Here is a 26,333-nt window from a genome sequence, read left to right as displayed (position 1 = left end):
AAAAAAGGGGGGGGCCTGTCGCCCGTTGGGGGGCGACAGGTCCCTTTTTTTTTCCAGGGACTTCGTTGCAAATTTGAAAAAAAAAATTACACATTGGGCCTGTCGCCCTATGGGAGGGCGACCGGGGTATATTTTTGAAATATTTGAAAACGGACATATATTTTTGAAATTTTAATTTTTAAAAAATATAAAAATGAAAAAAGTGAAAAACGGAGCCTATGGATCGGCCCAGGTTGGTTTTGGCGGCCTGCTACATATATCCCAGTTGTGGACCTGTGCAATTTGTCATTTGGATGTAGCAAACGGGACAGGAGATTTTTGCCACCAATGCCATGTGCACAAACAAATGGAATCGGAAAGGATTTTTTCATTTCTAAAACATATTACCTATTAAGATGTAGTCGTATACATGTACACTTGCTTATACTACTCTATCATTATGAGCATCTTTATTAATATACTGAATCGTAGATCTTAAAATTAATGAATTCATCGTAGACGTCTTGTTGTTTATAAAAATCGTCACCTACCAGTAATAAAGAAATAGTCTATTAAATTTTAAAATAAATTTAGAAAATGTCATCACCGAGTGGAGAACTTTAAATAAAATAAATCTTACCCGCTGAGTACGCTCGGTTCAGTATCTCGAAGATAGCTCTATCATCAACTCACTCACTAGAGAGTACCGGAACGAACCGTAGATCCTATGAAAGATGCTATGCTAGCGTGGAGAAAGGAATAGGGCCTGTTTAGTTCCAGCGCAAAAAAAATTTTATATGAAACTTAAAAAATTTTATATGAAACTTACTAATTTAAAGTACTAAATGAAGTCTATTTATAAAACTTTTTCACAGATGGGTTGTAAATCGCGAGACGAATCTAATGATGCTAATTAATCTATGATTAATTAATAATTAGCAGATGATTCTGTAGCATACTATTACAGATCATGGATTAAGTAGGCTCATTAGATTCGTCTCGCGATTTACAGTCCATCTATGCAAAAAGTTTTGTAAATAGATTTTATTTAGTACTCCATACATGTGTCCAAACATTTAATATGACGATTTTTTTTGTATTTACACGGTTTACGAGATGGGAATCCTACGGAGTATATCCATTCATGGGACTATTACAAAAACGACAGCCGTCAGAGCAATCATCCCGTATTCCCGTTGGCATCCCGCCCGTTCCCACCACCGCAGATCCAAAGTAACTAACCAGGGTAGGCCCCCAACCGCGGTTGACTGATATTCCCATCAGCCCAAACGGCCAAATCCTATCGCCTCCGCGCTCCGCCCGGCAGTCCGCCACCAACCCCCCGCGCCGCCCCGGGCTTCCGCCTCCGGGTCTACTGATCTCCCATAGCCCACCACCCCCCCTTGCGGCCTCCATGTATAAAGCCGCCTCCGCCCGCCTCCTCCTCCTCAGATCCCTCTCCTCCGCCTCCTCCGTGCCCGGCAAGTCGCGCCTCGCCCCCTCCGCCCGCGCCGCCCTCTCCTCGCGCCCCTGCGCCGCGTGGGTCGGCCGCGCCGGGCTCGCGCGCGCCGCCGGGACCGGGCCGCGCCTCGCCGCCGCCAGGGCGCAGATCGGGGCCGGCGCGCCAGCCGTCGAGCGGTTCCAGCGCAGGATGGCCACCCAAGGTGCGTGCTTGCGTCCGGTCCGTGCGTGGGGTTCTGCCGTCTCGTTGCGGGGCGTCGTGTGGTCACGGGCGCGGGCGCGATCCGGTTGACGCTGACGCGGCGGCGGCGCTCGCCGCTTGCTTTCCTCGTGTGCTCGCGCGTTTGAATTTTGGAGAGGTTTGGGCTGGGATTCTAGTTGATTTCGATCGAATTGAGGGATGCCGTGTTGTCTTTGCGTGGTTTTTTTTTGTTGTTGTTTAGTGCGGTTGATCAGAAGATGGGTTCGCTTGGGTTCCACTTGGGTTTTTGAGGTTCAAGCGATGTGAGGGCCGGGATGCGTTCGAGCGAATGGGTAGCGGATCCGTTGGCGGCCCACTGTTCCATTTCTCGTGTTGGCCCGCGGATTCGTTCCATGTGTTTTTGCATCAGGAGATTCGAGATGGATTCCATTCCACTGAGATCGCTCGCGTTGGGGTTTGTCTCTGGACGAAGCGACATCTGTCGGATTCGGTTAGGGGCTAGGGGTTTAGGGATCGATGCTGACAGATTCCTAGTATTACTACTTCGCTCCTTTTACTTTTGTCTAGAGACTTGCTTTCCTTTTGTTCAAGTATGCGAGATTGCTGCAGTATGCGTATCGTGGCATCTGATTGTTAGCAGTGCAATCAGCTTAGGTTGCATCTTACTTAAGCTGGCGCTTTTCTCGCATCCTGCTGCAAGCAGAAACAGAGCTCGAGCTGAGGTTGCATCTTAAGCTTGCAGTCTTCTCGTGCCATGCTGCAAGCTGAAACAGAGCTCGAGCTGAGGATGTGATGGATTGTCATCAGTAGTTGCAACTCACAAGCGGGGGTTGTACTGGTTAGTGTCATTTGTTCTGGTTTACAACTAATTTATTCGGGGGATACTGATTAAATGATTGGATGATGAACTGGTTGTTGGGCAGTGATGTCATGCTTGTTTTGGTGTTCCCTGGTGGTTGTGACTTGATCGCTTCCTTCTGAAAGACCTACTTATATATGAATCAAATAACGCCTTCAGTGGTGTTTCCTAGGACTGGTTTGGTACTATATAAGGATAGTGTTACATGCATGTGCTTGACTATTCTCCTGGGATTTGATACAACACTATGACCCTTTTTTTTCTGAATTGATGCCATCATTGCACCAGTAGTCTGTCATGGACTTAAGTTAAGGTTATAGTGCATGATCAGTTGCCCAATAGATCAAATTCTTGTTTGTAGATATGTCTTTTATTATGTGGCTGCTCCTAATCTCATGGGCATTTGTTAAGAATATCTATAGTTGGGTAATTTTCAATGAACCATCAACTTGATGACTGATTCAGTTGACTTTGAATCTGTCTTTATACATACTGTATCTCATTTTACTCTTAAGTGCATTAAGACAAATGCAGCGAAATGCACCTTTAATAATTTTTTGCCACGAGTAATTTATCATGGAACAGGCATTAGTAGTGATTTGTTAATGCACTATTAATCATGCTTCTTTACTTTGCTTTCAGCAACTGAGCATGCCTTCAAGAATATTCTGACCAGCCTCCCTAAGCCTGGAGGTGGTGAATATGGAAAGTTCTACAGCCTTCCTGCACTAAATGATCCAAGGATTGGTAAATTTTTTTGCTTGCATTTTCGAAACTTTTTCATTCCCTTTACTATTGGGATATCTCTGAGGAGTTAGCTTTGGATAGGAGCGCTTGGAGACTAACTATCAACGTGCCTGAACCATGACCTTTGTGTCTTTTGGGTTTCATCTCTAGCCTACCCCAACTCGCTTGGGATAAAAGGCTATGTTGTTGTTGTTGTTGTTGTTGTTTCATTCCCTTTACTTTTGTCATTGCCAATTTATCATGTAACTTTTCAATTTGCTGTGTATGTTGAGTGTAATTTTAGCATCCTAAACTGCAGTAAAATAGTAGTACATGCTTAATATTACTTCAGTCCCTATTCTTCAGTCAGACGTGACGGTTTGTTTGTCAGTTTCTTTTCTATCGGTCGATGATCCTTGTTTTTAGGAATAAAGTAGCAACTCTACTATATGCTACTCCTTTATGTTTCCACGTCAAGCTTGAACTTCGAACATTTTTACATTAGACCATATTATTGGTTATATTATACATTGAACCACCTCAAATTGGTGTCTCCCTAATCATATTGCTTATGCTCGTATCAATGCTATGGTTTATAACAGTACTACTATATATTATATCTTCTATTGTTGTTACTGAATGTGTATTTTTGAAAGATTTACTGAATGTGTATTACATCTTTTATTTTTTCTTTACTGAGTAAAGGTTTCTTTCTTGATCTATCAGATAAACTGCCCTACTCCATCCGTATTCTTCTCGAGTCAGCTATCCGCAACTGTGATAACTTTCAAGTTACCACAAATGATGTTGAGAAAATCATTGATTGGGAAAACACATCTCCAAAGTTGGCTGAGATACCATTCAAGCCAGCACGTGTTCTTCTTCAGGTTTGAACTGGCAATGTCACAAATGATCTCATCTGTTTCTAAATGCCTTTGGTCATCATTGACATAATTTTTTCAGGACTTCACTGGAGTTCCAGCAGTTGTTGATCTTGCAGCTATGCGTGATGCGATGGCCAAGTTGGGAAGTGATGCCAACAAGATCAACCCATTGGTACGTATTCTCTCTCTCATTGCAACCTGAAACTGAAGAGTCGATCTATTTTCCGAACCATCAGAAATTCCACAAAGGTTATTTCAAGTAGTACAGATGTTTGGGTCCTATATGACAGCATCTTAACATTGTATTTTCCTGATGTGGGCATTTTCATTTGGAATGCAGGTCCCAGTGGATCTTGTTATTGATCACTCAGTGCAGGTGGATGTAGCAAGGTCTCCTAATGCTGTACAAGCAAACATGGAATTGGAATTTAGTCGCAACAAAGAAAGATTTGGTTTCCTTAAATGGGGCTCTAGCGCTTTCCAAAATATGCTTGTTGTTCCCCCTGGTTCTGGTATTGTGCACCAGGTAAATGCTCTGGACTTATGAAAAATTTCTGCAATGCTACCATGACTCCTGAATAACTCCATTTTTTTATTTCATACACAAATATCAGGTCAACCTTGAATACCTTGGCCGAGTTGTTTTCAACACAGATGGCATTCTCTATCCTGACAGTGTAGTTGGTACTGATTCACACACCACAATGATTGATGGTTTGGGTGTTGCTGGTTGGGGTGTTGGGGGTATTGAAGCTGAGGCTACAATGCTTGGTCAGGTAAATCAGTTCACATTGTATGATGCTTTTTCCGGGGCTTATCTTGAAATGATTTAATTGCTTATGACCTTTTAGTATGTTGGTTGTACTTGGGATTTAGTTAAGAATTTTAATCTCTTAAATAAATGCTGTTCTGTTTGTTATTTCCTTACACAGCCAATGAGCATGGTTTTGCCTGGTGTGGTTGGCTTCAAGTTGACTGGAAAGTTACGGAGTGGTGTCATAGCTACGGACCTTGTTCTTACAGTGACACAAATTCTAAGGAAACATGGTGTTGTTGGCAAGTTTGTTGAATTCTATGGTAAGTACTTCATGTTGGTAGATGGAATGTGCTGACCTGATGCAATTTGATTATACACTGTTGAAACATTTTCCCTTTTCTTTTCTCTCCAGGTGAAGGTATGGGTAAGCTGTCTTTAGCTGACAGGGCCACAATTGCAAACATGTCACCAGAATATGGAGCTACCATGGGCTTCTTTCCTGTGGACCATGTGACATTGGACTACCTTAAACTGACAGGCCGTAGCGATGAAACTGTATATTTTCACTGTCGGCAAACTCTTTTATTTGCTACCTTCACATTAGTATTTTCATGTCAGATATAATCATGAAGTATTTGACGATGCATAACATAGCCTGGTATTTTTCCAATTTGTGGCATAATATAGTTCTTACTCCCAATGTGGCTCCAAGCTTCTCCAGTTGGCTTTCTTCAGTAGGAAACTGGTCCATATTTGTTCTAGAAAAGGGTTTGGTAAAATTCAATGAATAGAAAGTTGTCTCCCCCAAAACATTATGTCCTGTTGCCATCCATACTATTTTCTTTTTGTACTAGTTTCATTCATAAAAATTATTGTTTTTGTGATGAATTCTGCATCTGCTCCATTTTGTAATTTGAATCTTCAATGTTTCATTTAGGTGTCGATGATTGAAGCATATCTGCGAGCCAACAAGATGTTTGTGGACTACAATGAGGTAGCCTCCTTTTCTCATGGCAGCCCATGAGTCTAAGCTGTTATTTGTTGTGCAAAAATATAAACACATTTACATTGTGATGGCAGCCTCAAACAGAACGAGTTTACTCCTCTTATCTTGAGCTGGACCTTGATGAGGTGGAGCCTAGCATGTCTGGCCCAAAGAGGTATTTTCTTGACTCTGTCCTGATTGGACAACAGTACTGCAGTTCTTATTAGGAGGTAGGACTGGTCTTACTGTGTTTCGTAACTTGTAGGCCTCATGACCGTGTCCCTTTGAAGGATATGAAATCAGATTGGCATGCTTGCCTGGACAACAAAGTTGGATTCAAGGTAACTGCTTGGTTTTCTACCACATATTATGCATAACAGTGCTTCATCTGACGTTACTAATCAAATATACATCCAAAATTCCAGGGTTTTGCAGTGCCAAAGGATCAGCAGGATAAGGTTGTCAAATTTGACTTCCATGGGCAGCCAGCGGAAATCAAGCATGGTAGTGTTGTTATAGCAGCAATAACTAGCTGCACAAACACCTCAAATCCTAGCGTTATGCTTGGTGCTGGCCTTGTAGCCAAGAAAGCCTGCGAGTTGGGTCTTGAGGTTTGTTCCTTTTGTAATGTAATCACATGCTATAGTAGTAAATACTTACCTGCGCTGCTGATGTGAAATGGCTCTTTTCCTTTAGGTGAAACCATGGGTGAAGACTAGCCTTGCCCCTGGATCGGGAGTTGTCACGAAGTACTTGCTTCAGAGGTATCTTGCCATCGCTTAATAAAGAATAGTGAAACATATAATCTCAGTGCATATCAGATGTCATCTTAGAGTAGCATCTGGTGATTTTTTTACAGTGGTCTTCAAGAGTACTTGAACCAGCAAGGATTTCATATTGTTGGCTATGGATGTACCACTTGCATTGGAAACTCTGGTGATCTTGATGAGTCTGTATCAGCTGCTATTGCAGAAAATGGTAATTTGAGAACATTTCCTATCTAGTTTCAGTGAAATTCAATGTGGTCTGTATGATAGACTTATGGCTTATCTTTTTGCATAGATGTTGTTGCTGCTGCTGTTTTGTCGGGCAACCGGAACTTTGAGGGTCGTGTGCACCCTCTGACTCGGGCTAACTACCTTGCTTCGCCACCTCTTGTTGTTGCTTATGCACTTGCTGGCACTGTAAGTCCATGTTGCTTTCTCACACTGGTAGTTACCATAACAGGGGGGGTGGTAATGGATCATGGCCCCAGTGCCCTCTTCACAATCCAACTTGGCCCTTATATATTTTTAGCTCAAAAAATTGTAAAGATAAGAGTCTGGCCCTTTTTGTGATGGGCCCTTACATTATCTAGGCTAAAATTTGAGGCCCTTTACCACGTCCTATTTCTGTAGGAAACGCTGGCTTGGCCAAATAATTTTCAGTATACCTGGGCTTTAAATTGCAGGTAATTGGTTAACATTGTCAGTTGTACTTTTCAGGTTGACATTGATTTTGAGAAAGAGCCCATTGGAATTGGAAAAGATGGCAAGGAAGTCTACTTTAGGGATATATGGCCCTCAACTGAAGAAATTGCACAGGTACATTATGTACTGAAACTTTGTTGCCTTTCAGTTATTTGGACACAATTCAGAGTTGCGACTATTGTTATCATTACTTATACTGGGGAACTTTCTGTCTCCATTTACTTCGTGGCAATAATTGTTACTAAAATGGTGCCCAACAGGTTGTCCAATCTAGTGTGCTGCCTGACATGTTCAAGGGCACCTATGAGGCTATCACAAAAGGCAACCCAATGTGGAACCAGCTAACTGTCCCAGAAGCATCGCTCTACTCATGGGATCCAAAATCCACTTACATTCATGAGCCCCCGTACTTTAAGGACATGACCATGTCCCCACCTGGTCCCTTTGCAGTGAAGGATGCCTACTGCTTACTGAACTTCGGGGACAGTATTACGACAGATCATATTTCACCTGCTGGAAGCATACACAAAGACAGTCCTGCTGCTAAGTATTTGATGGAGCGTGGTGTGGACAGGAAAGACTTCAACTCATATGGTAGCCGCCGTGGTAACGATGAAGTAATGGCAAGAGGAACATTTGCAAACATTAGGATCGTGAACAAGTTCTTGAAAGGAGAAGTTGGACCCAAGACCATTCATGTTCCTACTGGGGAGAAGCTTTATGTTTTTGATGCAGCCATGGTATGTTAGATGAAACTACTGTTATGAGGTCTGTCACTTCATTTCTCTCCATACAATCTCCTAATGCTCATGGCCCCTTTTGCAGAGATACAAATCTGAGGGCCTTGCCACCATAATTCTCGCTGGTGCTGAGTACGGAAGTGGCAGTTCTCGTGATTGGGCTGCCAAGGGACCGATGCTCCTGGCATGTTCTTCTACTCAGATTTTGTGTACTTATTTGAATCATGTCTGGGAAGACAGTATTGACATATTTGGTATGACATTGTTTTCAGGGAGTTAAAGCTGTGATTGCCAAGAGTTTTGAGCGTATCCACAGAAGCAATTTAGTGGGGATGGGAATCATTCCTCTCTGCTTCAAAGCTGGTGAGGATGCTGATTCGCTCGGCCTTACTGGGCATGAGCGGTACAGCATCAACCTTCCTACCAACCTCAGCGAGATCCGTCCTGGCCAGGATGTGACTGTCACGACCGACAATGGGAAATCTTTCACCTGCACCCTTCGCTTTGACACTGAGGTACATGCACTTCAGAAGATGTATTTTTATTGTATAATTGAACTATGGCTAAAGTGTTCTCAATTGATTCGCACACTAAATCACTTTCTTGGTTATGCTGCAGGTGGAGCTGGCGTACTTCAACCATGGAGGTATTCTCCCCTATGTCATCCGCAACTTGGCGCAGAACTAAGGCAGATTACACCGATTCACCCGTGATGGCAGATGGCTGGCTCGTCACCCCACAGGGTGGACGGCCTGGTTGGATGTAGAGTTTTCGCTATGGATGTCAGGGCCTTTGTCGATTCAATCCTATCATTAAACTCTGAAATAAAAGCCTGAGGTAGCAGGACCCACCAGCGGGTGTGTGCTGATTGAGCAGCTTCACCTGATGTTTGGTTACAATGATGAACCGTGTCATGGAACAGACTGTCCTGAAATTCCTGTTTCACAGACATGTAGGGCGCGGTGTAAATGATTTCGGCGCTAGTGCCATGGTTGTGCTACATTGCTTATGCTCTGTACCGATGTTCCATTTGGTGTTTTGGTGGTTTTGAATCTCATTTATACTGCTGGTACAGATTCCTGTATGTAATTGTATATTTGGTTTGCTGTCTCATCTAGTGGTGGCTTATGGACAAGAAAATTGCTGTGCCTGGAGGACCAGATTTTGCGTTCATGGTTTCGTTTTGCTTGACGAGGCGGCTGGGAATTCTATTGGGTTGCGAGCCAATGCACGTGGGTTAAGCTGGGATTTTTTACTATTAATACATGCCCTTGGGTTTTCATGCTGAAATCTACAAGTGAGACTACGTGCTGGAAATCTGAAAGTCATGATCGAGTTTAGAAGTTTCAATGGACTAGAGTATAAACTTGTTTTACAGAGCAGTCCAAAATCGTTGTTGTGATAATATTACCTATTACTCCTTTTGAACAAACTTTATGCCCTGGCATTGTGCTACAATAAGTTTGCTGAGGATCTGGTTAGTTCATGGTGAAAACGGACGGGCGAGTTAGCTTGCAGTTGCAAAGTGCTGGCTGGGTAACGATAGCGACAGCACCTGAGCTCCGTCCTCGTTTGCTATGTTGCCTTATCTCTTTTTTTTCCCTGGTCGCTTTAGACATCATTAACTCGAGCTTCTGTGCATGTGTTTGACCATTACCTTTTTTTTAATGTATTTTACTGCAAGTTATTGAATTTAAAATATAAGCATATGACAGTAGTAAAAATATAATAATACCATTCTCGTATGGATCAAAGTTTTTTTTTAAAAAAAATTGAGCATGTATATATCAAGGACAACACCACCTATTTGCCTATTTGAAAAGGAAAAAGTTATCATACGACCAGTCATGGTGACACGCGAGCGCGCGTAGACCTGACCACAGCCTATAATAGGTCTGCGGTCCAACAAATCCCATATGCCAGACCGTCTTATACACCCAAGGTCAGGGACTCACGCACCTTTGCACGTTGTTGCTGTTGTATTTTTGCTTGCCCACGCACATAGTATGCATGGGGAGGAAATAGACCCTTTTTATATGAAGCTATCCTAAATAATATTTTATCTACTTCATATTACCTCTGTTTCGAGAACCGATTGCACCAATGTGTTCTACGCGATAAGACGAACAAAACTAGACCACACTTGCATATGTTTTAACGATGTTTTGCACTATAGCAACTTATGTGATGACTTGCTCTTTTTTTGTAGCAACTTATGTGTATGTTATATTAATGTAGCAACAATTTATGTGTATATCAACTATTATTTTGTTTTAACTCATATGTAACAGTGTTTGAGCAATGTTATTTGCAGTAACTTGTATCTTATATGTGGGAAAACTCATGTATGATAGATGTTAGTTTTGTGGCAACTTTTATTTTTTCCATGTGCGAATATTTTTATTTGTATAGCAATTTGTAAATAAATTTATGTGTTTTAAATTTTATAGCAATTTCTATATAAATTTATGTGCACGACAAGTTACTTCTTTTTAACTACTCATGTGTACAACACTTTATCTTTTTGACAACTTATTCATATTATGTATATGACTTATTTTATTTTTGTGACAACTTATATATTTATAAGCGATTCTATTTTTGTAACAATTTATGTTCATACAAATTATGTTTTTTTGCTATTTTATTTTTTTATAACTTATACTGCTTCTTTTTCATAACTATGTCTTATACATGTGGTAGCTCATACATTATATGTTTGGCAACTCATGTCACCATAGATTTTTTTTATGGCAACTTTTATTTTTATAAAAATTTATATATAAACTTATGAGTTTGATACTTACTTTTTTTACTATTTATGTGTATAATCATTTTGTGTTTGTGATAACTTATGTATATGATAGATTTTATTTGTGGCAATTTATGTTTATAACATATTTTGTTTATGTGGCAATATTTTTGTGAGAATTTATAAATATTTTTTATGACAACTTTATCTTATATGTGTGGCAACTCATATGTGGCAACTTATTGTATAACATATAGCAACTTGCTACCTGTGCAAAGTTTCTTCAAAATATATGCAAATAAGATCTAGTTTTGATCGTCTCATCACGTAGAACACAAAGTGCAATCGATATTCAAAATAGATATCATATGAAGAAGATAAAATATTTATTCAAAAAAGTTGCATGTTAAAAAAAAAGAATCTGCATGAGATCCCTCGTCATACTATAGTTGATATTTAGTGTGATGGGGGAGGCGTGCGCTAAATCCAAAAAGGGTGGAGGGGGTTGCACGATGTGCATTTGCGCGACGGGTCGCGGGTTGTCCGCGTCTATTCGAGAATAGATGCAGTGCCTTTCCATGGACCGCAGCGTTGCGATGACAGTTTGTCCGAAACTCTGAATATCGGTCTGGTGGTTTAAAAATTTGGTAAAACTTGCAATGTAGATCTCCAATGAACTACCAATGACGACAATGGATTCTCCTTTCGCTTACAATAGATTTTCAATATCCCAAGCCGACTAGCTAGTCATACAAATCAGCGGTAGACCATTACGCTCTTGATTGACTGGTTCATTCATATACCGCCCGCCAAAGGCGGGGATTAGTCTACGCAGAACGCAGAATCTTCAATTACTGTGTTCGTTTGTCTTGCCAGCCAACCAGCCGGTACTACTGTTCTCTCATATTAAATCAGCATCAGCCACCAGCTAACAGCCAGTCAGCATTACTGTTCTCTCATAACAAATCAGCACCAGCCATCAGCCACAGCTAAACGAACAAAGCGAATTGAACTGATCAACATTTATTATTTTGCATCTGAAAACATTTGGCGCTCCACGGCATTATTCGTCCCGTTCCGCTGGTGATCTCTGCGGCAGCCATCTAGAACTTTTTTTTTTTGAGAACTCCAGCCTTCATTCATTCATGAGAGTCCAGATTACAGGGGTACATGCAGATGGCTTTGCAACTCCATCGGTGGTGAAAGCCACTCCACCAATGGGTTGTCAGCCGAAGCTAGCTGGGCACATATATGAGCAACTTGATTACAAGTTCTAGGAACAAAAGACAATCTAACATCCCGAAAATCACGACAAATGTCTTCTAAGCGGCGCAGCCATCTAGAACTTGTTGCTGTACCAGAAGACGCCGGTCTTGCGTCCGTCCTCGTCGGGCTCGACGTAGATGCACTCCTTGACCTCCCGCCACGCCGCCTCGGCGAAGGGCGTGGGGTCAAAGCGGTAGTACTCGCCGAGCACGGGGCGGATGGCGCGGGTGGCCTCCACGGCGTAGTAGTGCGGGATGGCAGGGAAGAGGTGGTGCGCGACGTGCGTGTCGGCGATGTTGTGGAAGAAGAGCCGCCCGAGCACGCCGTAGTCGCGGTCGACGGTGGTGAGCGCGCCGCGGAGCCAGTCCCACTCGGCGCCGGCGTAGCGCGGCAGCGCCGCATGGGTGTGGTGCAGGTAGGTGACGAGCACCAGCCACGCGTTCATCACCAGCAGCGGCGCGCCGTAGATGCGCGCCAGCCACCAGGCGCCGCCGTTTGCCGCCGCGAGGCGGTGGAGCGCGAGCGCGGCGGCCAGGAGGCCGGCGTCGGAGAGCGCGACGCCGGCGCGCTCCCGGCGGCCGGCGAAGATGGGCGCGCAGGGGTCGAGGTGGGAGGCCCAGCGCGGGTATGCGCGGCCCCAGGTGTTGAACGCCAGGTACATGGGCCACCCCACGGTGAGCTGCACGGCGAGCAGCGCCAGCCGCGCGCCCGGGCGGTCCTCGGCGCCGTAGACGCGCTCGGTGTACGGCGGCAGGTCGGCCTTGCGGCGGGGCACGTAGACCTCGTCGCGGTCGAGGGAGCCCGTGTTGGCGTGGTGGCGGAGGTGGCTGTACTTCCAGGAGAAGTAGGGCGCCAGGAGCGCCGAGTGGAGGAGCAGGCCGAGCGCGTCGTTGAGGCGCGGGTGCTCGGAGAAGGCGCCGTGCCCGCACTCGTGCGCGATCACCCAGACGCCGAACAGCACGCTGCCCTGCAGCACCCAGTAGAGCGGCCAGGCGGCGAGGCGGAGCGCCGGCGGGAGCGCCGGGATGCCCGCCAGCGCGAGCCACAGGAGGCACCCGGCGACGGCGAGGTCGCGGAGCAGGTAGGCGGAGGACCGGAGGAGCGAGCGCCGGAAGCAGTGCGGCGGCACGGCGCTCCTGATCTCCGCCAGCGTGAAGGGAGGCTTGTCCGTCGGGGACCGCGGCATCGCGGCCGGCGCCGCCGCGCCGGGCCCCCGCTTCTTCCCCGTGGTCTCCCGCTGCTTCTCGGCCGCCATCCTGCTCTGCGCGCGATCTCTAGCTGCTGTTGAAGTATAAAATGAGGGAGATAGCAGCAAGTTTGGAGCAAGTTTGGACAGTAGCTACTCCCTCCGTCTCTTATTATTTATTATTCTCGATGTACGTACTACAAATTTATTTAATTTATAAAAAAATATGTACAATATTTGTATCTTTAAAAATATTATTAAAAACTAGATTAAAAATTATATCTAACAATATCAATTTGTAGCATAAATATTATTAGTTTTATATAAAATTAAGCAAAGTTATTTTTCAAAAATGAGAATAATAGATATTTAGGAACGGAGGGAGAAGGTAGCAAGCAAGCATGTGCGTGATGGCGCCTTAACTTGTATATTCGAAAAGGGGGCAGGTTCGTCGGACTTGCGGTAGTCGTTGTGATGGCGGCTATCACGGCATCTCGCTACGGACACTCCTTCGTCGACGCATAACCCATATAATATTATCTACTGCTGATATTGATCCGTTCTTCCTCTGGCACAGCTTTCACTCCCTTGTCCTAATCCGACCCAGATTCTCTGAAGTGCTGAAGCAAAGTCAGCTAAGACTGTAGCGGTGACTTTCGGTGCATTTCCGGCCGTCTGTTCGTAGATGGATGGATGAGATCTGTAGCTACAGCACCCGTGATACAGAAACTTGTGAACCCGTCCTAATCACCGTATATAGTTTGTCCAGATCGTGCAGCTGGACCGAAACAAGATGCTGTGCCACCCCATTCAAAGCCTGTCCATTTCATTATTAGGGAAATTCATCACCTCTCCCAAACATGTGTTTTTAATTTTTCAAAGTCACACATATACTTACTAACTTCTTATGCGAAACAACTATAGCCTAGCAGTCATAAGAGTCTCAGTAGCATATCAGATTCTGGGTTCGACTCTCCATAGGAGTGACTATTTTATTATTTAACGGCATTGTACTTTCAGTGGTAGGCGGCATTTCCGTCGACAGCGAGGCACATGTGGTAACTTCGTCAATCTCGAGGATTTATCGACTCAGTCTTCGAAGATGCTAACAGAGATAGGGTTTGCGTACGTGTATTCATAGGGTTGAGTGTATGTGTGTTATGTCTGAGTTGTACTGTATAATGATGAGGACATCCTACACTATTACCAGCTGGCAAAGATGCAACAAAAGGGGCAAAGTGGTCCAGTTGTAGTCGGGCGACGACCGTGTGAGCCTCTGAATGATCCCACCTTGCTTAGTTTGGGAGGAGGAAGCTATCTTAAAAGGGAGAACCACCCTTCCCCTATTGCACTAGTCTTTTAGGGAGATTGGAACTTTCCCCGAGTGGGTGTGCACTAAGAACTGTTGGGGTCCGGGCAACCTTAATTTATTGGGCCTCGGCCAACCTCACCTAGGCCATTGGGTATCAGAGCTGGGCCCTTGTTTAAGAAAGCGGGAAGGCGCAACAAAAGGGGCCAAGTGGTCCCTTGTTTAAGAAAGTGCCGCTGGCAAAGGCGCAACAAAAGGGACCAAGTGGTGGTCCCTTGTTTAAGAAAATGGGAATGATAAGAACATCATCCACTATTACCCGCTAACAAAGGCACAATAAAGTGGTTTAGGAAGCCACTTTAAAAAGGAGAGCCACCCTTCATATATTGGATAATTTTTTAGGGAGATTGGGTCTTCCCCGAGTGGGTGTGCACTAAGAACTGACTGTTGGGATCTGGGCAATTTTAATTTATTGGATCTAGAGCAACCTCACCTGGGGCCGGATGCATCATATAATCTCAAAAAAAAAACTTCTTATGACAAAAAGTTCTTCGGTCTGAAAACCGAATTGACATCCCATTGTTTATCTCATGTCTATGATACCTAGATATAGTTGCTCAGTTCCAAACTACAATTGGTTTGGGCATCTTTAGATACTACATATCTAGGCATAGCATATGTACATCTGGGTGCATAGTAAAATATAAAGTTAAAAAGAATTATAATTTTGGATGGAGGTAGTATTTCGTAAGGACAAAAATCATATTATGTAATTAAACATATATGTAAACATATATCTGTTCTGGTTGTTTAGATAGTTCCAACAACAGAAAATCCTGGCTCCCCAGCTTTCTATTTTTGCTGAAACTTTACATTCATGGTATGGCGTAGGTGGTGGGACAAAGGCGCTGTTTGTTTTTGCTTAGCTTATAATCTAAGCGTGTCCGAGAGCAGCGAAGATTTTCTCGCTTATCGATTCTCGTTTCTTGTAGTTCAAATCTCTGAAGCGGATTACCACAGAAACGAAAATAAGCGAGACGTTTGGTGGGATTATCACTTATTTCCACCGATAAACTGATTATAATCGAAAACAAACAGGACCAAAACCGCCTCTCTTGCCCCCCCCCCCCCCCCCACAAATCCAGATGTGATTCTTCAATCAATTTAACGGCAACGCCGAGGTTGGCCATGTGCCTACCGCCCCTTGAAAAAAAAGGTGTAGTAAGAAAAATGAGCCTTTTGATCATACACACAAATGGATAGATTACATTACATTCCCAGCTATGTATAGTAACATAATGGCACGATCTAGAAATAATCCTCAACCCGAATAGAAATCCATGTTCTCCGCTCCTACTGCAGACTTCCAACCCGAATTTCAGAGAAATTAGGGTGTGTTTGAGATCATTCCACTCCCAAAATAGTCACTTCACTCCACCAACTCCACTCCACTCCATCACATGCAATCCATTCTGTTTGGGTATTCTGTGGCTCCACTCCACAACTCTAAAAGGTCAGCCCAACTCTTTACACCCCACCAGCCCAACAGCAGACTAGGGGCCCATCTAAACCCACCATTCCACACCTCACTTCCATGTGGGTCCCGCCTATCTTCCTCCTCCTCCACTCTTTCCCCTCTATCATCCCAGACCACCGCGCCCCCGTGCACCGCCCAAGGCCGCGGCCGCCACGCCGCTTGCTGCGCCCACCCCGCCCCACCCGCCCCGCGTGCCGCTCAAGGCCGCGGCCGCCGCGCCGCCCACTGCGCCCCGCTCGCCACGCTGCCGGTCACGCCCGCCCGCCCCCGCTGACCGCAGCGGCCGCCACGCCACCCGCCCCGCTCGCCGCGGGAGGTCTAGACGGCGGCGACGGGACCCAAGGGCGGCGGCGACGGTGGGAGGTCCCGACAGCGGCGGCGGCGGTGGGAGGTCCAGGCAACGGCGGGCGGTAGGGAGCACCGGCAGCGAGTGGCGGCCCCCGCGGCGGGCGGTGGTCCCCGTGGCGGGCGGCGGTGAGCCCCTACGGTGAACGGCGGCACGCCTCGACGGGCGATGTGCTCCGGCGGCCACAAGGCTCTCGCGAGCCAAAGCTTCGGAAGTTTGACTTTTTTTTTTCCTCCGAAGGGGTACAAGAGCCACATAACCAGTGGGTATGGTGAGCAATTCTACCCAGCTCCACCATTTGGTGGAGCACCTCTTGAGGAGCTCCAAAAAAAACCTGGAGTGGAGCCAATTTTTCCTGGAGTGGAGTTGGCTGACCTGTTTGGATATTTTTTCATGAAGTGGAGCTGATTTTGGTGGAGCAGAGCTCTCCTTTTTTTTTTTGAGAATTGTGTTTTCCACAAACTGGTTTGGCCAGTTTTCGAGTTGGGCCCAATTGACGCCAACATTTCCGTCCATATTGGGCCCATAGGGCAGGAGGTATGTTGGCCCATCCGTGTTTCGGGCCTGGCCAACATTCCAGATGGCCCAACCCACCTGAACCCGGCCGACCCACCGCCGCCGCCACCGCCTCTCTTCCCCCCTACCTCTCGCCCCCGTCCGGTTCCCGAGTCCCAACCGCAAGAACAGCAAAGGAATCGGCGGCGGCGATGGTGTGCGCCAAGTGTAAGATCCCCTCTCTCCTCGTGGATTTGGCCGATTCGTCTTTGCCCTAGGGGTTCCGTGCTGGGATCTGTGTTTTTTTCCCTTTCTGATTTTCCCCTAAGATGGGTTGGTGGGATTGGGGATGCAGGCGAGAAGAAGCTCGGGAAGGTGATCGTGCCGGACAAGTGGAAGGAGGGCGCCAGCAACACCAACGAGAGCGGCGGCCGCAAGATCAACGAGAACAAGCTCCTCTCCAAGAAGAACAGGTCAGCCTCCCTCCCCTCCCCACCCCCCGCCGAGCCACCTCCTCTACTACTAGTTCTTCGCGGTCAAGGTTGAGCTGATGCATGTTTCTTAGGATCTCAATTTCATTTACTGGGGTCTCTCGAACGGATCAGGTAGGGCTGGGGTTTCTTTAAGAAAACAGGCAAATCACCAGAGTTATGGCTCCACTAGTCAACATGAAGACATAGAGTAATCAATCAATCAAACAGATTGTTTGTTGGTTGAACTTAATGGGCACGCTGGTACACTTGATTACTAACTTTGGGGACCTAAAGGATTTTTTTTTCAGAAATCGTGGGGCCTCTTATTTCTCCCACAATTGAATCTGGTTGATAAATTGATGATATTGCCAGGGAGAGTTCATGAAAGTTTGGGACCAGGGTCTGATTGTATGATGTACTGCAATGGTGGCACCACAGCAGCCTAATGCCCGTGCTCCCCAACAGTGCATGCCTCTTCAATAGATAGTGAAGTATTTGTATCAAGTGTCACGGATCTTGATCACAACATGCTACATACACCACACTGGATTTTATAAACAATAAACTATTCTATCGGTTATCAGAGAAACGGTTACGCTGAGTGTTATATTTGTGTGAACATAGGAATAGGAAGACATCACCTCTCAAATTAATGAACCTTTCACCACTAGTTATGCGAATTGGTGAGAGGATGGAATAGGAGTTTTGATTCTGTAAGGGATGAAAAGTTGAAAACAGGTTCTGCATATATTTTCTCATATGGATATGGGGAAATAGGGCACCGAGGTTTTCAGTTTTCATTTAGGTTTCTGTAACTTTATGGTTAGATCCTTATGTTCAAGGAAGGTGCTCTTGATTTTCCATAGAAATATCTTAGGTCGCCATTGGTTTGTCTATATTCTGTGTGTTTGCTCAGGAGTCAAGATCTGCTGGTTCTAAATCTGCTGCTTAAAATTTTAACTAAGTTTTGTGCATCCATGGATTCTTTAACCTCTTTGGATATTTTTCAGAACAAGCCATCTTTTTCTTGTCTCTATTGAAATTGTATTCTTCTTTTTTTTGTAAATTATAAATGTTCAAGTCATATCCATTGAAGGTATTATTTTGGGATTGAGGTCTAACACTATGCACTTCTGCTTAATCAACAGGTGGACTCCCTATGGAAACACCAAATGTATAATCTGCAAGCAACAGGTGCACCAGGACGCAAAATATTGCCACACCTGTGCTTATTCCAAAGGTAAGGAACTCCATTAGAATCCATGACTTCACGAGATTCTATCTGAAATAAGTTAATTCCTGATTCTGATCATAATCATCATAGTGCTGACTTTCTTTCAGGAGTGTGTGCGATGTGTGGGAAGCAAGTGCTGGACACAAAGCTCTACAAGCAAAGCAACGTGTGATCCTAGCTGTATACTTAACTGCTAATTACTTGTATTAAATCTTGTACTCGCAATCTAGCCATTGGATGTACTGATGTGTGTTATAACAGAAAAATGTTTGTACTTAGCTAACTGTTATGGAACGTGAAACGTTTCCAAAATTGAAGCCCCAGGCTCCAGAAACTCAAGTTTGTGTGTTATATCACTGGGAGTCTGTTGTCGTTGTTGCAATCGAAAGCAGTGAGTTCCGTCAGTCTTGATTTCACGATGCGAAATCAGAACTAGCATGCCTTTTCTTTTTATCAGAATTCATATGACCTCCATGCCGAGAGTTTCTGCAGAGGTTTCCATTTCTGAGGTCCCGTTTAGATTCAAACTTCCTAGAGTACCCATCACATCGAATCTTCGGACACATACATGGAGTATTAAATGTAGTTAGAAAAAATAACTAATTACACAGTTTAACTGATTAGGACAAGACGAATCTTTTAAACCTAATTAGGCCATGATTGGACATTAATTGTCAAATAACAATAAAATTGCTAGTGTCAAAATCCAAACTTTTTCACCAACTAAACACCCCCTGAATATCCTGCATTTTTTAAACAAAAACGCATTTCAGAGGTGTTACAATTCTTCACTGCCAATGGTACAGTTTGTCTGAACACTGCTGCTCGTTTGCTGCTACATTACTGGTACAGTTTGTCTGAACAATGCTTCTTGTTTACCGCTACATTACGCGCAAAGACGACACTATAACCTGTCAAATGTACTGCCACAATTAGACAGATGCATCAACTATGGCCAGGTCAGCCTACTAGGCTACAGCTAGTTCTATGAAGTAGAAGCACAGGAGACTAAGTTACATTCTACAATGCACAAGAGAGATGAAGTAAAAATCCAATGCTTGGAATTTTATTTCTGGATGCAAACTGCAGTTCCAAATTAGGTTTTCTGGTTGAGCACATGGCGAAGCTGAATCTTCTGGGTTTCCATCCGGGCTTCTAAAAGCTTTGCCTTGAGGCTCTGCCTCTGAACTAGCTCCATGCAACCTCTGAAACCCCGGTTGAGCTGGCTGTTCATTGAGTCCGGTGAGCTCCACTGCACTGTACTTGGGGTGCTGTCTCCCATATCTAAATTCAAGCCTTTGGCATTTGAGAACACACCATCGGGGAGACTTGCACTCGATGATCTCCCATTTGTCATCTTTGCAGCATCTTTCATGCGGAATTCATAGTTTTTCAGAGGGGATGACTTCCAGAGCTTCGATATGGCAGACTCTTTCTTCTTCTGCTGTTTCATGTCGGTCAGGTACACATTGCTCAAGTCATCACACAGCTTGTTGGTCTGCCCACCTTCCGAATCGTTTCCACTCGTCCAGGAAATTCTGTCAAAGATCTTGTTGACTGAAGGATCACTTCCATATGGCGAGTGGCTTGAGCCCTGCATCTCTTCATGGCTCATGGTCTCCCAGCTGCTGTCATCTTCCATTTCACTCTCATCAGAATGGCTTCCAACTTGAAACAATTTGGCTCGATTTTCCAGAAATATATCATCAGCTGGGCTAGCTTCTTGGATTTCTGATTCGCACATTGCAAAGCTCTGGTTTGGGCACGGTTCAGTGTCCTTTGTAACAGTTTCGTCACTAGGGCGCAGCTCTTCAAAGATGGACAATATATCTTCTGATGCTCGTGGTGGCTCATACGTGAATTCGATCGCTTCCTCTCTAACCACTCCAATGGTCTGTACGATATTGCATGCTGCTTCAACAACTGTGCTGTCTCCTTTGGAAGAGCTAAAAGTGGAAATGAAAGCCTCTACATCCCCCTGCAGTTTGCTCAACTGATCATATTTGGCCTCCAGAGTGAGTTTGGCATCGACAAGTTTCATCTGCACACGCTCCTCACGCCACACCTCAGCCATCTGTAGCAATTTCCGGTCCTCATCCAGCTCACCCCGCAGTTTGACAGAATCCTGCTTCAAGGCTTCAATCTCTGACTTGTGTTCCTCTATCTCCCTCACAAGCTTGTTGCACACCTCCTCTGTAAGTTCCCGCGTCTTCTGCTCGTTATCATACTCCTGCAGTAGCTGCTTGGCTGCCATTTTGACCTCTTTCAACTCATCAACAAGTTTGAAGTTAATAGTCTCCAACTGCCTCCGGTTCCTTTTCTCATGCTCCAGGTCTGCCTTCATATCTTCAAGAATGGCTCGAACCTTCTTGTGCTCTCTGTTCCGCCAAGCTGCTTTCTCCTCTGCGAGTTTCTTGAACAAGTGATCAAGTTGCTTCTTTGCTGAAACCCGCTCAGCTTCTAGCTTGCTCACCCTATCCCGTGCCTGCTGAAGCTCCATCTCAAGGCTAGCAACATAACTTCCCCCATGCTGTTCCTCAACGAGATTTAGTTGGCTGGCAATCACATAAGCACCATCTGGTTCAATGCTCTTTATGCTTAAAGGCTCCCATTTTGTCGCATCTTCCATGCCAGAGGCAAGACGAAGATGTCCCTGCACAGTTAATCCACTGAATTAGTCCACAGCATGGAATCGAAAACAGCATTTAAGTGATTTCAAGCTTTACCTTGTGGAGCTCTCCACTATGTGGCTCCAGGACGGAGTTGGGGCTTGAAATGTCATCCTTTAGACGATGGTGGTGGCCAAGAGGATTCTTCCTCAGAAGCTGAGCTTGTAGATGTCTTGGTACATGCTGTCATACAAGGAAGTGAAACCAACAAGTGACTAAGAAAGAGCAACCAATTGTCATAAAAGCAGAACAAAAATAAGCACTGATCCCCTTCCCAGCAGAAAGACATTACTATATGGCTAAAAAATTCAGACAGTTCCACAAGATTTACCCATTCTAGAAGTTACAGCTCACAGTTATTTTTGAATGAATCATAATAAAGAAGCAAATCTCTGAAAGCCAAAGGGGGCATGAAACGAAGATGAATCGTCTGTATGAGTATGCCTATAAATATGGGGCGACTCTGCTGAGTGGGTCATTCAGATCTCGTCACCAGATATGACAAATGACTGTGATGAGTTCAGTGAAATAGCATACCATCCTCCGAAGCAGGCATCTATTGTTCATGGAATGAACAACAGCCGCATCACAATCAGAAAGGTTAACTAATTCAGGTGGAAACTGAACTCACGGCCAAGTTTACACTTTTTTTTTCTGCGACCGTGCCTTAGCACGTATTTCATTAAGAGGGAAGCAGATTACAGACATAACTTGATGCTGGCCAAACAGAAGTTGACCTGCACAAGCACACAAAGGACTAATAACAGAGAAAAAACTGAAGAAAGGCCAATGAAAACAAACGGCCACAGAACTAGCAGAACGACGACCACAAAACAAAAAGAAAACCTCACCAAGACCCACCACGCGACCTAGCACAGATGAACCTACATGAAGAACAACATCACCGAGGGCACCGACTGAGACCACGAAAACAACCAGAGGGTGGCCAAGTATCCACCAGAAGAAGCAGCTCAACATCGGCGAGGCATCCGCCGGAGACGACCAACAGGGGCGGCAAAGCATCCGCCAACACAACAACGGGAAAGCATCCGTCAAGGTAGTCGCAGCACAAGCAGACCATGGTGATGAAGCGTCAATGGAGCACAGGTAGGTAACATCAAAGAGGCCGACCACCCTAGGCGTGAAGAAGTCCCAAGACGACGCCCTCAAGAGGGATCATGACGCGCCAGGCGCCAACGTCGCCAGTCCGAGCACCGGACATGGTTTTCACCAGGGAACCAACCTCCATGCCAGGGCAGAACGCCGCGACAACGACCGACACCATTGTTTTTAAGGCGGTAAGGCGAGGCGAGGCGACCAGACTCCTTTCGGACGCCTAGGCGACGCCTAGGCGAGGTAGGCGACGCCATACATCAAGGAAGTAAGCGATTGCAGCAGGAACCAGAGAAAATAAAAAGAAAAAGAAAAGGAGAAGGGGAGAAAGGAAGGAAAAGGGACTGGGCTGAAAGGGTTCAACTGGCCCAGCCCACTAAGTCAGCCCACCATACATACCCTATCTATTTCTATATGCTACCGTGACTCACGAGCACCGCCGCCGCCACCGTTCGTCTCCCTCCCTCCCTCCGTCTCCCCTTCCTCCCTCCCTCTGTAGCAGCAGCGCCGCCGCCGGAGAAGGCAAGGATGGTGCCCTTGCCCCAATCCTGCGCCCAACCCTATCCTCCCCGAGCAGGCGCCCGAGCACACGCAGGCGGCGGGGCGGAGTACACGCGGGCGGCGGCGGGACGCGCGGCTGCGGGACGCTTGCGCGGGCGGCAGCTGGACGCGCGGCGGCGGGACGCGCGCGCTGGCGGCGGAGCACGCGGCGGGGCTATTTCCCCCTCCATTCTTCCCCAGGTTCCCCTCCCTCCCTCTCTCTTGCTGCATTTTAGCTAGGCGTCCAGGACGCCTAGGATTGCTCGAGCGCCTGGACGCCTAGGCGACGCCTAGGCGACGCCTTAAAAACCATGACCGACACAGTGACACAGATAGCCCAAGGCGGACCCAACGGCGGCGGCGGAGACGCAGAGGCCAACACCAGCAGTGGAGGCATAGAGGTGTCCCATGACGACGCCCCCAACAGGGACATGACACACCAGGCGCCATCGTCGCCAGTCCGCAGCACGGACATGGTTTTCACCAGGAGCAAGAACCTCCATGCCAGGGCCAGTGGGGGCAGACACCGACATCCCAGGCGGAGCCGGCATCCAGGCCCCCACAAGGGTAGCCGCAAGCCGCGGCGCGATCCGGACCCACCGGCCACCAGAGGGGCGGCCGAAAGGATGGAAACGGCACCGCGACGGCGAGGCGGGAGGACGACGACTCCCAAGGCAAAACAACAATGCCTCTAGGGAGGGGAACGACGCCCGCAAGCGCCATTGTTGTTGGCCCAGCACAGAACCGGACAGGGCTTTCGCCCGAAGCTCTTGGGAACGAGACGAGGCCGCCCGCCACAAGCGTCAACCAGCGGCGTCAGGCCACCGCAGCGCCGAGCGCGAGCCGCCGCTGCGAGGGCCACGCCAGCCGCCGCCGCCGCCGGGCCGGAGCTCCAACACGAGGCACGCAGAAAAGCCGCCGCCGGGCCGGAACCCCGCCACGAGCCGCCACCGCAGGCCAAGCCACCGCGGCCTCGCCATGCACAAACAGGGTCGCCCCCGCCGCCGTTGAACCGGGCACGCCGGCCCCCGCAGCCCCACAGGGGAGCAAAGGCGAAGGGGTCGCCGCCGCCTGAGGAAAAACCGGCGGCCCTGCCTGCGACGGGAGACCACTGACGCCAGGCCGCACCGCCGCAACCGATGCCGGGTCGCGCCGCCGCCGATTCCGGTGTGTACAGACCGCGGAGCCCCCGAAGCCGGGTCACGCCGCCGCCGCCAAGCCCCGGCGCAAGGAGGCCCCGAGGGGGCAGATCCGGAGACCGAAGAGGCGTATCCAGGCCCGCACGCTGTGGATCCGGCCGCGGACCACCGGAAATCGCCGCCGCCGCCATGGGTGAGACCACCACCAAGAAGAGCAAGAGCGCGAGGAGGAGTAGGGAAGAGGAGGGAGGGGGAGGGTGCCCCGCCGCCGCCTTCCTTGCGGCCGCGCGGGCTTCCGGCAGGCGCTCAAGCGACGGCGAGGGGGTGGGAGGCAACGCCGGAGGGGCGGCGGCGCCGGGGGTCCGCCCGAGCCGCCCTGAGGAGGAGCGGTCGGGCGTCGGGGCTTAGCTCTCCTCTACGCACCGATAATTCTTTTGCCTTGCGTCACTCAAGTTTACATTGAACATCTCACTTGGTAAGGTAGCTCAGCAGTCAGCAGTGACTCAAGTAAATAGCCATCCACACACCATAGCCGCGGGAGACAAGCGGGTTACTCCGACATCAAGAATACTAGCAAGGTACAGCCGTGCCCCGTGTAATTGCACGGCATGCCGACGATTGAATGAGCACGGAGCAGATCACATGAGCGGGATCGAGTTGGTTGTGTGCGTCACAAGGAACGCGCCCATTGCCTGACCCATAAATGCCGCCCGGCGACAATAAAAATGAAATGGAACACTGAAGGGGACGAGACGCCGCCATAAATGGGGATCTGGGCTTCGATCCGGCAGCCGCCGTGCAACGCCGCAACGGCTAGAACTGCTTGCCGCCACGGGCTGGAACGGGGTGGAACGAGGTATACGGCGAGTACGGCGGCTTGATGGGGGACGGCGTCGCCGTCCGGCCGTCCAGGATTCGCCTCCCCGTACCACGAATCCGGCAGCGTTCGAGCGGAAGCAGCTGATTCAAGCTAAAAATTCGAATTTTTTTCTCTTTATTCGAAATGGGGAGCGCGGGGTGGGGAGGACAAGTACCTCGAGCCCAACACGGGGGGCGGCGGCGGCGCGCTGGCCGGCGGCGGGTGCCTCCTCGGGTGGCCGCAGCCGCCACACCGCCGCGGCCAGCCGCCTGACGGAGGAGGGCGGGTCCTCGCGCGGCTTCTCCGCGCCGGCATTTCCCTCGCCGCCCCGCGCGTCCCACCGGAGATGCGGGGTCGAGGGGCCGCCGCCGCGGCTGGCAGCAGCGCCACCGGCGGCGGGGGTGGCGGCGGGTTGCGCGGCTTTGAGGGCGCGGCGTCGGCGGAGGCGGCGGGGAAGCGATGGTGGAGTGGTGGAGGCGGCGGCGGGGCGGTAGGCGGGCGGCATTGCCGGGGGTAGGTTTCCAGCGGCTGGAAGGGGGGGCGGAGAGTGGGAGGCGTTGCAGCGAAGAGCAAGAAGAGGCCGCGAGGGGTCGGAAGCGACAAGGGGAGAGAATTAAGGGGCATGGAAGGAAAGAGGACGTTTTTTTCGGGGGCCTGTAAGGAAGTTGGCATTGATGAGCAGCACGTGCCATGCGCCCATGCCTTCTGTTTTGATTGCAAGTAAGAATGTTTGGAGAATTGTTTCAATTAGGTTAAAATGGAAAGAAAAATTACGTTATGAGAGGATTAAATAAATTAAATACTTCCGGTAATATAAGATATTTTAGTAATTCTAAGATAGATTAAGGAAGTTTCGAGAGTTCTTTGTTTACCAAGTTGTTCCTACGATTAAATAGGGAAGGAAGAAACTAAAAAGTTAAGTGTGCAGTTAAGAGCTAAGGAAATTGAATAATTTCCTTTAATACTTATTATTTTTTTTAAAATACCTTATATTTGAATACAAATTTTGAATTCTTCAATACCTTATATTTCAAGACGGACTAAGTAGACCTTAAACAACTAGCCCTAAATTGAGATAGAGGGGAGAGGAGACCGAGTGCATCAATGGAGTAGGTAATGAGCGCTTAGGGGCTTCAAAACAACGGGCATTACTAAGTACATCCCTCACTTTTTGTTGATCTATGATTTGCTCTTGCACGAGCATTTTAAGATTGCCATTAGGATTGGCCTTAATCCTCGACCAACGATAGGTGGCCGAGGGTAGTGTACTACCTCTTCCTCACAATATAATAACTTTTGAACTTGGTCAAAGTCAAACAATTTTATCTTTGACCAATAATATATTAAAAAATA

General features: G+C 47.3%; 4 protein-coding genes across 4 annotated transcripts; 2 read left to right on the top strand and 2 right to left on the bottom strand.

The window, feature by feature from the left end:
• The first annotated feature begins 1,442 nt into the window (after positions 1-1,442).
• LOC120677805 (putative aconitate hydratase, cytoplasmic) lies at positions 1,443-9,179 on the top strand. The gene is made up of 20 exons (XM_039959003.1): positions 1,443-1,643; positions 3,144-3,248; positions 3,954-4,114; positions 4,191-4,283; positions 4,452-4,637; positions 4,726-4,887; positions 5,044-5,188; positions 5,281-5,423; positions 5,806-5,862; positions 5,949-6,028; positions 6,119-6,194; positions 6,279-6,464; positions 6,550-6,617; positions 6,713-6,831; positions 6,916-7,037; positions 7,338-7,436; positions 7,583-8,062; positions 8,148-8,246; positions 8,335-8,577; positions 8,681-9,179. The coding sequence occupies exons 1-20, from the start codon at positions 1,631-1,633 to the stop codon at positions 8,747-8,749; spliced, it is 2,706 nt and encodes a 901-aa protein (XP_039814937.1). The 5' UTR covers positions 1,443-1,630; the 3' UTR covers positions 8,750-9,179.
• A 2,631-nt stretch (positions 9,180-11,810) lies between these two features.
• Positions 11,811-13,390, bottom strand: LOC120677804 (fatty acid desaturase DES2-like). Its single transcript, XM_039959001.1, has 2 exons — positions 12,154-13,390; positions 11,811-11,917 (listed from the first exon to the last, which is right to left on the bottom strand). The coding sequence occupies exon 1, from the start codon at positions 13,333-13,335 to the stop codon at positions 12,154-12,156; it is 1,182 nt and encodes a 393-aa protein (XP_039814935.1). The 5' UTR covers positions 13,336-13,390; the 3' UTR covers positions 11,811-11,917.
• Positions 13,391-17,048: 3,658 nt separating this feature from the next.
• LOC120677803 (cysteine-rich PDZ-binding protein-like) lies at positions 17,049-19,064 on the top strand. Its single transcript, XM_039959000.1, has 4 exons — positions 17,049-17,181; positions 17,309-17,426; positions 18,575-18,666; positions 18,768-19,064. The coding sequence occupies exons 1-4, from the start codon at positions 17,166-17,168 to the stop codon at positions 18,830-18,832; spliced, it is 291 nt and encodes a 96-aa protein (XP_039814934.1). The 5' UTR covers positions 17,049-17,165; the 3' UTR covers positions 18,833-19,064.
• Positions 19,065-19,354: 290 nt separating this feature from the next.
• On the bottom strand, positions 19,355-25,523 carry LOC120677802 (myosin-2-like). The gene is made up of 3 exons (XM_039958999.1): positions 25,156-25,523; positions 21,387-21,512; positions 19,355-21,313 (listed from the first exon to the last, which is right to left on the bottom strand). The coding sequence occupies exons 1-3, from the start codon at positions 25,483-25,485 to the stop codon at positions 19,757-19,759; spliced, it is 2,013 nt and encodes a 670-aa protein (XP_039814933.1). The 5' UTR covers positions 25,486-25,523; the 3' UTR covers positions 19,355-19,756.
• Between the last annotated feature and the right edge of the window lie 810 nt (positions 25,524-26,333).

The sequence above is a fragment of the Panicum virgatum genome, chromosome 6N (genome assembly GCF_016808335.1).
Source record: "Panicum virgatum strain AP13 chromosome 6N, P.virgatum_v5, whole genome shotgun sequence".
NCBI classification, from domain to species: domain Eukaryota; kingdom Viridiplantae; phylum Streptophyta; class Magnoliopsida; order Poales; family Poaceae; genus Panicum; species Panicum virgatum.
Note: the sequence above shows the minus strand (reverse complement) of the source record. Positions and strands in the feature narration are given on the sequence as shown.

Bases quoted from the DNA above. Each gene is read 5' to 3' on its own strand.
- LOC120677804 (XM_039959001.1), bottom strand. From the start codon at position 13,335: ATGGCGGCCGAGAAGCAGCGGGAGACCACGGGGAAGAAGCGGGGGCCC.
- LOC120677802 (XM_039958999.1), bottom strand. From the start codon at position 25,485: ATGCCGCCCGCCTACCGCCCCGCCGCCGCCTCCACCACTCCACCATCG. The intron at 21,513-25,155 runs GTACTTGTCCTC...CTTGTATGACAG, and splicing joins CCCCCCGTGTTGGGCTCGAG to CATGTACCAAGACATCTACA. The intron at 21,314-21,386 runs GTAAAGCTTGAA...TTAACTGTGCAG, and splicing joins ATAGTGGAGAGCTCCACAAG to GGACATCTTCGTCTTGCCTC.
- LOC120677803 (XM_039959000.1), top strand. The intron at 17,427-18,574 runs GTCAGCCTCCCT...CTTAATCAACAG, and splicing joins CTCCTCTCCAAGAAGAACAG to GTGGACTCCCTATGGAAACA. The intron at 18,667-18,767 runs GTAAGGAACTCC...ACTTTCTTTCAG, and splicing joins CACCTGTGCTTATTCCAAAG to GAGTGTGTGCGATGTGTGGG.
- LOC120677805 (XM_039959003.1), top strand. The intron at 5,189-5,280 runs GTAAGTACTTCA...TTTTCTCTCCAG, and splicing joins CAAGTTTGTTGAATTCTATG to GTGAAGGTATGGGTAAGCTG. The intron at 6,465-6,549 runs GTTTGTTCCTTT...CTTTTCCTTTAG, and splicing joins CCTGCGAGTTGGGTCTTGAG to GTGAAACCATGGGTGAAGAC.